Raw genomic sequence first — 12669 nt, forward strand, 5'->3', positions numbered from 1 at the left:
GGATCAGCGAGGGAAATGAAAAAAATTCACATTATGATTTTTGAGATTTCCCTCACTGATCCCTCGCAAATCAGCGAGGGATCAGCGAGGGAAATTGTAGAAGAAAGTTCTCTCGCAAATTAGTGAGGTATCAGCGAGGGAATTAGTTTTTTCGGAACTTCCCTCGCTGATCCCTCGCTGATTTGCGAGGGATCAACGAGGGAACATTTCCCTCGCAGATCAGCGAGGGATCAGCGAGGGAATGAGTTTTTTGGAATTTCCCTCGCTGATCCCTCGCTGATCAGCGAGGGATCAGCGAGGGAATGTGTTTTTTGTCATTTCCCTCGCTGATCCCTCGCTGATCTGCGAGGGAAAAATTCCCTCGCTGATAGTCGTCGCTGATACCTGGTTTTCTAGTAGTGTTAGGGTACTACGAGATGCGGTTATTCGGAATAATGGTTTAAAAGTCTCAATGAGTAATTACTACTTGGCTGATGCAGGATATGTCAATGGTTACGGATTTTTGGCACCATATAGAGGTACTAGGTATCATTTACAAGAATGAGAACACATTGGTCATACACCTACAAATAAGGAAGGATATTTTAACATGAAACACTCACAAGCTAAAAATATCATAGAAAAGTGTTATGGTATTTTGAAGAAACGTTGGGCAATATTACGAAGTCCTTCTTTCTATCCAATAAAACTTCAATAAAGAATGGTCATATCATGTGTTTTGCTACATAATTTTATTAGGATGTACATGGTTCTTGATCCGGAAGAAAACACGACACTCACACTAGAAGATATGCCTATAGGGGAAGAGCAAGGTGAATCCAATGATGATGTTGAATCTATTGATGTTGTTGAATCAAACAATGAGTGGACTCAATGGAGAGATGACATAACCCAAGAGATATTTCAATTCGTGGATGTCAAGTAGATGAATGTACTCGATGTATTGTATTACTTTTTTTAAATGTTATCATAATGTATTATTTTGTTATCAATGTTGAATTTTAAAATGTTATCGTAATGTATTATTTTGTTGCTAATGTTGAATTTTAAAATGTTATCGTAATGCTTATTTTGTTATTAATGTTGAATTCTAAATTAATTATCGTAATGTTGAATTTTAAAATGTTATTGTAACGATTATTTAGTACTATTGACATGGTGTTAATTTTGGAATTTAAAATATGGCGGATAGACGTAATTGGAGCATCAAAGAAGAGAATGTATTGATTAACATTCTACAAGAGATTGTAGCCGCCGGTGGTAGGAGTGATAATGGGTGTTTTCGGACCGGCACATATGAGCAAATCGTTTCAAAGATGCGTGAAAAGCTCCCGGGCCTTAATATAACATCAAAACATATTCAAAACAAAATGAAGCGGCTCAAAAATAAATATTCAACAGCTTATGACATGTTGAATACAAGTGCTTTCGGTTGGAATGATGCGCATCAATGCGTAACGGTGGATGCTCAAGTTTTAGAGGAATACTTAAAGGTAACACTTATATTTTTTATGTTATTATTTCATACTTAATTTCATTTGGATAGTGATTAACATTATATATATTTATGCATTTTTTTATAGAAACATCCAAGCAAAAATTATATTGTCAACAAGCCGTTTCCTCAATATGAACGACTGAAGATAATATTTGGAAAAGATCGAGCCACAGGATCAATGGCGGAATCTGCCGCAGATGTATTGGAGCACATCAATCTTGAAAGTGAAGTCGGTGCTGATACTGAGGAATTGAACGTGCCTTTGACTACTCTTTCTAATGGCGCTTCTGCATCCTCCATTCCACAAGACGTAGAAGCATCATCTAAAAAAACTGGTGTTTCTGAAGATGCAATCAAGCTGATTGAGAAGGAGTTGAATTCGTTATCCGAGAAAATGGGTAAGTTGGTATCAGTTGTTGGTACTCCGGGTTTACAAACTATGCCCGATGAGTTAACCAACATGCGTTTTGATGATGATCAGGTTATTGCTATTAGCATGTAATTTGCCGATAACCCGATTCAACTACGCCTATGGAATAGTATTAATGCTACTTTGAAGCCAAAATTTGTAAGGACCATTTTAAAGAAGTTAGACATGTGATGTTGGTTGGTAAACATTTGATTTTTGTGTTTAAGTCTTTTGATACACAAGTGTAAACATTTGATCTTTTGTGTTTAGGTCTTTTGGTAAACATTTCAACTTTTGTGTTGGTGAACATGATGTTTAAATCTTTTGATTTATGAATGTGAGTTTTTAATTAATATTGATTTTGGAATTTTTTTTGTATTTTTAAATAGTATTTGTTAACATTTATATTGATTATCTAGTGAAAAAAATATTAAACAGCTCACTGGGGGTAAATAGGTCATTTTAACCAGTTCTGTCCGGTCCTGTCATGTTTTACCAAACGCTGAACAACTATGATGTCTTGTTTTGTCTGCATACCAAACGCACCCTTAATAGCTCATATTGGATATAAATGGGTCAAAATAAACATTCATGGGTTCTAATGGATAGTATATTCTTTTAAATGAGTTCAAGTCTAAAGTCTTATTTCACTTTTGATTTATAAGAGGTTGTGCTGAAGTCTGAAATCTGAATTAATAAGACTGTTTTTTGTAAACTGATAAACATCTGAATTAATTTAAATTGTCTATTTTACCCCTTAAAAAGTTATAGTGTTGAACTTATACATAAATTTATAAAAGTTCATATATTTATTCATCATTATTATGAAATTTACATTTAAATTATATAATTAACATTCATTTAAAAGAAAATATGTCATTAACAGTATTTAACACATTTAAATCCTAATAAAATACATCAATTGAGAGAGGTGAGGATTGATTTGATAACGATCGATTGAGAGAAATGATTGATTAAGGTTAATCGATTGAAAGACGCCGTTGTTGAGGGTTTGAAGAACAATAAGAGGCAAATAAGATGTTGATTTACCTCTTACCACATAAGAGAACAATCAGACATATGTGTCTCTGATGGTCTTACCTCTTAACGAATCAGACATAAGAAACTAATAAAAGCTTTTTTATAAAATAACGAACAAGGCCTAACTCTATAAATCAGATTACCGAGCCCTTTCTGACCAGCTTCTATCGACAAATCAATTCGTCCGCCATTCGTCACCATATAACGACCCTGAAACCCGAGCTGTTAGTAATCTATCGGTAAATGAATCCGTTGCAAATCTATCGCAATAAAACATTATTTTCCATCGCAAGTAGCTCCAGATCTTCACAAGCCGTTAAAAATACCGGATCTTCTCGATTCTTCCCTCTTTTTGCAACTGAAAAAACTAAATCAAACGTATCTGATATATCCTACCGAAAAATTAAGGTCTAGAAATGATACGATGTACAACAGAACAAACCCCACCGAATTTCTTCTCTTCTTTTTTTGGTTATTTCCTTTAACAACACACATTGTGTAATTTCTACATTCTAGAAAAATCTGGGTTGGGTAAACAAATCCCAACCCTAAAGCCGGTGCACTTTGTGCTGACCGGCTTTTCCTTTACAATAAACCTAGAAAATTACAGCCAGAAAAGAACTTCAACATAAGGGGGAAAAAAGGACAAAAAGCTGCTCTATAATTTACAGAGGAATTGTTGTTGCTTCAAAACCATGACTCCATCTCACCGGAACCTGTGCATAGACCCTTGTCGCTGAAAAGTGTTTGGTCTGAGCAATCGAGCGATGCACCACACGCCAGATTATACGTTTGACATGCTGAGTAACACACTCTTAATCTGTTGTTGCCATCTTTCTCACACTTTTGTATCGATATCTGTTTCATTTCCACAATGTATAAACGATTTATGCAGAAAGGATATGAAAGGTGGCAACTTTCCTATAAAAGATCATAAAAGCAGGGAAAGTGAATGTGGATCCACAATTGTTTTCGTGTTGATTCCCTTTTGCATATGAACTTTGAAAATGATTTCGAGCCAGTGTGTGTGTGTGTCTTTTCTGTCGACAAACCAAAAAAGAACCATCTTATCCCTGATCTTTGCAAGGGTAAGATGGTACTTTTTGGGTGTCTTGACCAGAAAGATGTCATTTTGTACCTGAGATCGAAGTTCTGCACCTGTGGAAAACATCTTTTAAAAGTTCATAGCTTGGAAATGTTGCAACCATTAGATCTGGGCGGTTAGTCAACTTTTATGGCAAGGGTAAGATAGTCCTTTTATGGTGTATTGACTGTAAAGACTGCATATTTCTACCCAAGAGATTGTCAAAACCTTTTCAAAGTTGATAAGCTGGAAAAGGCTCCAACCATCAAGAGATTAGATTCAAGGTACAAACGGGCCATTTCAGTCAGGTTTTGCATCTCTTTGTCAACATACTGAAAACAATGACCATCTTACCCAAAATATTTGCAAGGGTAAGATGGTCATTCGTGTGTGTGTTAGAAAGATGCACAAACTTGGTTGGAGTTGGTGCACTTTGTACCTGTGATCGAAGTTTTGGTCCTGTTGAAACCTTCCCAAAATATGTAAGCTTGGAAAGATTCTGACCAAACAATAGCTTTGCATCTGTTCTGTCAATACACAGAAAATGGCCATTCTTACCCTTGATACTTGTAAGGGTAACATGGTCATTTCTGTGTACGACTTATAGTTGGATTTCATACTCTAGTACACCTTTTTTGCATTTTCTCCAAGAACCCTTAACGAAAATAATGCAGCTTACCCAACATGCAAGTCGCCTGGCGGCTTTATCACAATTTCTGCCAATGAACATATTGAGGATCTTTCTAGCTCCACTTGGATACAAGCGGTGGTAGTTGGGCATCACCACCACATCCTCCAACTGCCGCAAGATGCTTGATTCACTTGGTGCACAGTGTTGACCGCCAGCATCATTCTGTAAAACATCCTTGCAAGTCGAAAGATTATCAAGAACCAAGGAACTGTTTCGACAGGTGTAGCCCGCGTAATCAGAGCAGCGAAATTCACACACCCCATTATCACATACCCCACCATGAAGGCTGCATTGTTCATCACAAACCGCTGCAAACCATCCAAAAGAACATCAACGTTTTACCATATTCAGGATTGAACTATGAGGAATATACAGCCGAAGTTTAATACTGTGAATCCAGGCTGTTTGAATTTTTGTCTGTTTTGGTCTTTTTGGTTATACTAATAAGTAAATGGGAAAGGAATCTTTCTGAAAGAGGAAACATTGCATTCCTTTGGAACAAAATAAAATAGAAAGTTTAGAATCCGTCCCAAAATAAGTGTCCACATTTCTATTCAAGTTTGTCACAGAATAAGTGTCCCTTTTCAAAAGTAAGTGCACTTTCCTTTGAGATGGAGAAATTCATTACTATAAAGGGTAAAATTGTCATTACGTTAATTAAGTGTAATAATTACACATTTCTAAAACTGTTGTGCCTTTTTCACCGTAGACATTTATTTTGGGATGGTGGTAGTAATATTTTACATATTCAAAAAGAAAATGAAGCACTTATGTTTCCAGTTAAGCATTTGCTTAATCCCTAGTTAGGCAATTAAGAGCTTAGAGTTCTAAGCAACGTTTTCTAGGACACTCAGAATAAGAATCCTAACAACGATCATGGATGTAGACAATTTGCTGAAAATACCATATGACTCTTTTTAAATCTCACGACTACTATTGTGTGAATCCCAAGAGTGATCTTCGGTGTGCTTTTCTTTCTCTTTGTTAAATAAGATTGCAAGTTTAAACTCACCAGTTGAGCAATCAATCCCAGTGAATCCATCTGAGCATTCACAAATACCGTTCTTGAGACACTTCCCGTGTCCATTACAGTTGTTAGGGCAAGATCCTGAAAATGATACATCCATTAAGAATCTTAAGGATGTTATATCAATATATATATATATATACATATATTCTTTGGTAAGGCGTCGGTGTCCTGTCCGGTTTGAGGGCAAAAAGATCTTACTTTTGCTACAATCATGGCCATCAAACCCAAGAAAGCAAAGACACTTTCCATCAACACAATCACCATTTGAATTGCATGAGTTGGGGCACGGCCTCGACATGAGAAGAGGGTTCACACTACAAAGTTCATGATATGCTGGGCAGATGAGCTCACCTGCATTTGCAAATAGTATAGAACAAAAGCAAAAGCTTGAGAATGTATAAATTAAAAGATGGGGTGGATAGTAAGCATTATATTCCCATGGAGGGATGTGATTTACATGTTTGGAATTAAGTAGCGTTTCAATAAGCTTCAAGGGCTTTTTCCCGCTTTTTTCCAATGATGCCCCTTATACTTTTCCAGTTACTATTTCAACATGTCCTTTTAGGCTCATTTTACAGTGTCATCTAGCCTATCAGCTAGTTTGGCAAACACAGCTCATCTTTTTGTTCAGGTCACTAAACACAAAAAAAAATGTAAAAGTTCAACGACGTGTTTATCTGTTCTGCATTTTGCCACAAAATTACCATTAAATCCAGGAAACTGAACTGGTCCACCAGCTTCCGGGCATGGTTTCCAAATGCCATCCACAGCAACCTGTAACGACATTGATAATTCTTATATGATTCAAGTTCTCCAATGTGCACTAATTACTATAAAAAAAATGTTACTTGAACTTTAACATACCTCCAAAGTCATGTTGATGCACCTATGTTGGTAACACCCATTTCCTTGGGTCATAGAACCCCTGACGAACCCATTACGTACTAATGAAGAGGCCATACACCTATATAAATGAAATAAAAGTAATTAAATTTATAATATTTTAAAAACCAAACAAGCCTAGTATATCCCACCAGAGAGCGGTAAGACCCTCGGCTTGTGAAAAGTGTGCAAAAGAGAATATGGTATCCTTGAAACAGTTTTGTATAATTAAATCTCGGTTTTCACCTTGAACTACTTCCACGGACTTCTCCCAACATTCTGTCAGGTACCCGTGCACTGTTAGTGTCTATACATGAACCATCAGAATAAGCTACAAAATAGGTGCAGTAATCGGCCAACGATGATTGACCACCTGCATTGACCAAGAATCAGCAAGTGAACTTTTTAGGATCAAGTTGTAACATTCATTTAGTTAGATCCAAAGATCTGACCTTTGTTAGCCTGAGGAAAATAACGGGCCCACTGAGGAAGGTCCCCACTATAATTTACAATTGGACAATAACCCTCGGCCTCCCTGTTATATGTACACCCAGAAAATTGTGTCGTGTTACAACGATATGCCCCTTTCCAGAGGTTGCAAGGGGCTGTAACAAACTCGGTCCCTTGGTTGCGGCCCCAATCAAGACGGTCTGACATGCTATAATTAGCCTGATACCAACCACTATCTTCAAGCAAAGCCAATGTCATTTTTGAAACTACTGATCTTGTATCAACCGAACCGGTCATTATTTCATTCATCAAAAGTCTCTTCTCCCAGTGAGATCCTGATGCATATTTACACGTTTCAATTATAAAAGTGACTGCCAATTACTGAATTATCTCAAGAACCTACCTTTTGTTTTTTATTTTTATAAAATGGGAGTGGCTTAAAGTTAATAAAATTGAAATCTTTAAATGAATTGTTCAAGAACCTGATGTTCCACGCCCTCCACCATCTTCCAACTCCACACCAGTGAAATTCTCAGAGAATGCCTGATGACAATGAACTTATAAATGTCATGATGCTTTTTACTTATTTTCTGTTATATCTTCAGAAATGCATAAAGAATCTTGCCAAAAGAAAACAAAGATATGAAGTACCCCATAATGATAGCGTGAATGCATGACAACACGTGGAAGAACCACACGAGTTACCATCCTCCCAAGCTTTTCATCCATGGTTTGTTGTGTGACCTGAATAAACAAGAAAATTATAGCATGTTAGAGTTTTTATTTATTTATAGCATTGGTGCATGATGTTCATTTAATTGGCAGTTTGATCCAAAAATGCACACAGCCTCAAAATCAAGAAAGCTAGTAATGTCTCTTATCAGTTCTATGTAAGCAAAAGTACAATAAAGAGAATGTCGTAGAGTTCACGCCACTTAAGTCTGTCTCTACACTTAAAACTCACATTAATGTTTTTAAAGAATGAAAATTTTGACTTCTATATAACTCATTTTGCTACAAGGGGAACAGTCTAGGTAGCTCCTTTAGATTCTTCAACTGATAATGTTGAAAATCACCTATGAAATAATGGCCAAGAAACAAGAGGCTTTTGAAGTTCAATCAGATAAATATATGCAATTGTTAAAAAGTACCACATTCCCATCAAGCAAAAAACACTTACAACAGCTAATTTGGGCAAGGCCTATCTCACTTTTAATCATATATCTAAGAAATTCATGGCTTCTCCCTCGTGTTTTTGGTACACATGATATTTAACCAGTTTACCTGACTACGACGTCTTTTTCTCTCATCTCTAAAATGTGTGAAGGCATGAGGATCAAACCCAAGAACATGAATCACCTGCGAACTCCAAACTTGTCAGAAACCATTTTCAAAGCCTCAAACATTTTCAACTGTTAACACTCACTTCATGTATGAGTGTAGCTGAAAGTAATGTTTCTGCTTCTGCTGTCAAGTGGCGAGGAGCAACATTCACATGTCCTGCAAACAGACAAATGGATCAAGGCAACTGGAATCCATCTTTCAAATACCCGGTAAACAAGCATCATGGGCAAGAAACTAGAAGGATTACCGGCAATTGCACGACCCCATTGATCACGTTCACATGCTACTGCCCATGCCAGGGTGTTGCCTGTCGTGGGTCTTGTAGTCACCAAAAGAACCAAGTCGGCATCAGCAACACCCTCTAGGAAAATACAAAGAAGTAAAGAATCTTATAGACGGTAGAAAGTGAATATCAAACTAAACGAACCCAGTATATTCCACTTGAAGGTGGGGTCTGGGGAGGTAAGATGTATGCAGACCTGACCTCTACCCAAATACTAGAGTAATAGAATGGTGTATTGACTTACCTTCTACGTACTCATGTGGAAGCTGTACACCACCATCTTGTCCGCAAGCAGAGTAACCACTTAACCTCAGATTTCCTCTTACACGCTCGACAGCCAAAGCTCTTCTAAACCATTCTGCCGTCTGCCCTAGAGCCTGTTCTCTCAAACATACAAAAAAGATAGATTTAACATGCAAATAATACACCAGTCTAACAAGTAACAATATCAGGATCTTTACTATAAAGCACACGATGATGTTAAAACATAATTTGCATTTTAACATATACAACCGCTGAAAACGCAAGAAGGAAAATGAAAAATCAGGAGAACCTTTCTAAGGCGATGCGTTTTGTCCTCCCCAGTTATATCATCCAAAGTGCAGTTATACCAGCAGTCACCGAAAATTGGAGGATCGTTATGAGGATTACACAAGGGCCTACCCAAGTCAGAAGCTGCAGAAGGCTCACCAAGCTGAAGAAAACATAATCATGATGAATTTTGCATTAACGTATAAATGTAAGTAAGCATAAAAGAAGCAGATTATTAGTGTAGACTTGCCTTAACTATATCGCCAACATTCCTACAGTCTCTATCAGGTGAGTGACCCACAGCATCGTAGTTCAAATAAATTCTTATGGGTAGCTTTGCATCCTTCAGAAAACTCAAAGATTTGGAAGTTTCCAACAATTCTCTTCCCTTGTGGTGAAGATGGCCTGAGGCACCAGACCAATGATAAACCTGTGGTGTAACAGAAAACACCTTGTGTCCAGGTCTCTTCCTCCTCTGTTCAATTATCTGATCATGAATGCATGAATGTGATTGAATACTTTCACCTCCCTTTTCCAATCTTCGTGGCCGTAACTGTCTGTCACCGTATTTTGCTTGACTGATGTCTAAAAATACTAGTACTAAAAGAATCTGCAAGGAATGAGCAAACCCACAATGATTACTATGTAATTGAGTGATTTATCACCACTTTCAATGAACATTAATGATGTTTTCGGCACGAAATTGACTCCCCTAAAATGGTTTTATTCCTTTTCTGATTATATGCACAACCAAATGCCTGAAATGATACACCCATAATATCCCAATGTCACATTTATTTAGAAAACTCTGAAACCTTTACCAAGTCCTTATTCAGAATATACCTGTATGTAAATTTCAAGATTTCTAACCCCAAGTTCCCAAAAAGGGAGATGAACTTAGCATTGTCACTGACATCCAAACCCTAATCTCCTTCTACACAGCCTCCTGATGTGATGTTATGTCAAATTGAATGAAACATTAGAACCCCATTTCAACACACACTAATGTTATTAAGAAGACTTTGAAAGCTTCCATTTTTCCAACAAACAATTTTGAAGCAGAGAATCCTATGGGCAGTTCTATTAAAAGGTTTTCCATATAAAAGATGTTGGAGGAAATGTGAAAGTCAACTAAGAACCCTAGTATTTCACTAACAACAATCCTCACAATACAAATTGATAAAGAAAAAAAAAGACATGAATTGTAGAGTTCTATTTTCACCTGGAGAACTAACAGCTCAGTCCACCATTTCCTTCTGGGAAAAACAATGCATCTGGTAATACTAATATTGGTAGAACAAATCTTGAACTCCATGAAATGAATTCAATGGACCCGAGAAAAGTCATGGGTTCATCAAATCGCCGACGATGAGCAGTCCCAGATCGGCGAAACCGCCATCAAGAATCCCAAAATTTCTGGCATTATTCAGAAAAAGAAGCAATTCGATTTGTGGGAGTGAGCTGTTGTTATGAGCAGTAGAAATTGGAAACACAAAAAAAGTGAATGACGTTGGATTCTGGAAGTTGCAAAGAGTAGACTGCTTGCAAGGGAAAACTATTGATCTCCCGACAAAATTAAAATGGATATTTCGTTGGGTTCTTCTCAGACGAATTAACAGACGAATTAATGTTCGTCTGAGAGTGACTGTGATTTCTAGAGAGAGAGAGAGAGGAAATGGAGAGAGAGGAAATGGAGAGAGACACCAAACATAACACCAACATCATATTCAACATTTACTCGTGGAGCACATATTCTTTTCATTCTTTATTTAGCTTTTTTTTGTTTTAATTAAAAATGTGTTTTAAGTTAAATATCATATTATTTATATTATATTATAAAGTATTTAATAAACAGTTTAAAAAATTATTTTTTATACATAAAATAATGTTTATTGATRTATATTACTTAAAATTTAAGATTATAAGCAACTTTTACGTAAATATAATTTATTAAAACTTTATTTTTGAATTTGGATAATTAAYTGTAGATAAACGTAATAAAATACATGATAAACATCTAAGTTTAAATATAAAAGATAAAAAATATTATGAGGATAATAATTGAGCTTTAATATAATCCTTAATTATTATCTTTATAAAAAATTATATTATTAAATCATGTTTACTTCGTTATTAAATCTAAATTAAATTATAACAAAAATTGAGTTAAATAAATTTTATTTCTTTTTAAATAGTCATTTGATACTAATATCGAAATATTTTTTTATAAATTTTTATGATATCATCAAATTTATATTTTATTCAAAAAAAAAAATATTATTTTTTCTTAAAACCACATAAAACTGAATTATATCGACAAAGACAAAAATTAAAACAAAACATAACCATCGAGATGTATCTTATTGTATTATACGAGTACCCTTCTAATATTACAAAAAAGTGTTAAGAGTTTGTTTTATTAAAGTTTCTTCATTAAGAATAAACTAATAAGGTATACAATTCTTTTAATTTTGTTAATATTAATATTTTTTTTCTTTTCTATAAACAATAAAAATGGAAGTTAACCACATGGGTGGTGCCTGATTGGTTTGAGCTTGGCTCCAAAGGTCAAAAGTACCAAGAGGTCCCAAGTTCAAATCCAATAAGGAATAAAAATCCTCTTGTGGTCACGAAGGTTCAAATGCCCTGACTCCAGGCTATCTGTAAAGCAGGTGGTCGCCTTGAGATTAGTCGACTCGCATAGCGGGTTGGATATTCAGATTAATAAAAAAAAAATGGAAGTTTGATAGGTGTTAGTAAATTTATATTACTATTTCTAAATGAACATATCAACTCCATATGTTTATCTTATTTTTCTAAAAACTAAATTATTTTAAATATAATTAATCTTTTAAATAAATAAGTTGTATAAAAGATAAACGATTTATTTAATTTTTATAACTTATTACTGATTATGTACAGCTTCTAAAAGCTCTACATTTAGACTTCAGAAAATTAAGTGATAAACTTGTTAACATACAAGATAAGCATTGAAGCCAACAAATACAGTACTAGAATACTACATAAAACTGATAACTATCCAAAGACTCTTTCTTTTTTCTCAAAACCAAAGAAAACCTTAAAATAAAATTGGGAGGGACCAATAATAAAACAAATCAAGAATAAGGATCGAGGGTTCAAGCCTTTGACTACAGGATCAAGATGTATCGTGCTGTATCTCGTTAGTATACTTTTACTATGTATTCAATCCTTATTCACATTCAACGCTCCAAAACAGTTGGTGATCCTGTTTTTCAACCTCATACATATCTGTTTTATCTGTATTAAGGACACACCTCTAAGTATTTGATAGAATTCAAACTTGTTTTTAATATTTTGTCTTAATTTCATAGATTGATTAATATATATTTAATTATATATTCCATAATAAAAATATATTGTTAAAGAAATGTTAATACATTTTAA

General features: G+C 35.2%; 2 protein-coding genes across 2 annotated transcripts; one reads left to right on the forward strand and one right to left on the reverse strand.

The window, feature by feature from the left end:
- Positions 1–1181: 1181 nt before the first annotated feature.
- Positions 1182–2000, forward strand: LOC112509118 (uncharacterized protein At2g29880-like). Its single transcript, XM_025113983.1, has 2 exons — positions 1182–1493; positions 1584–2000. The coding sequence occupies exons 1-2, from the start codon at positions 1182–1184 to the stop codon at positions 1998–2000; spliced, it is 729 nt and encodes a 242-aa protein (XP_024969751.1).
- A 1422-nt stretch (positions 2001–3422) lies between these two features.
- Positions 3423–10838, reverse strand: LOC112510108 (leishmanolysin-like). Its single transcript, XM_025115410.1, has 17 exons — positions 10466–10838; positions 9494–9853; positions 9266–9406; positions 8957–9089; positions 8677–8790; positions 8512–8585; positions 8370–8444; positions 7737–7829; positions 7568–7628; positions 7088–7420; positions 6882–7008; positions 6618–6717; positions 6458–6527; positions 5952–6104; positions 5736–5831; positions 4712–5031; positions 3423–3806 (listed from the first exon to the last, which is right to left on the reverse strand). The coding sequence occupies exons 1-17, from the start codon at positions 10556–10558 to the stop codon at positions 3636–3638; spliced, it is 2514 nt and encodes an 837-aa protein (XP_024971178.1). The 5' UTR covers positions 10559–10838; the 3' UTR covers positions 3423–3635.
- Positions 10839–12669: the final 1831 nt, after the last annotated feature.

This window comes from Cynara cardunculus (assembly GCF_001531365.2).
Source record: "Cynara cardunculus var. scolymus isolate 2C chromosome LG 3, CcrdV1, whole genome shotgun sequence".
NCBI classification, from domain to species: Eukaryota; Viridiplantae; Streptophyta; class Magnoliopsida; order Asterales; family Asteraceae; genus Cynara; species Cynara cardunculus.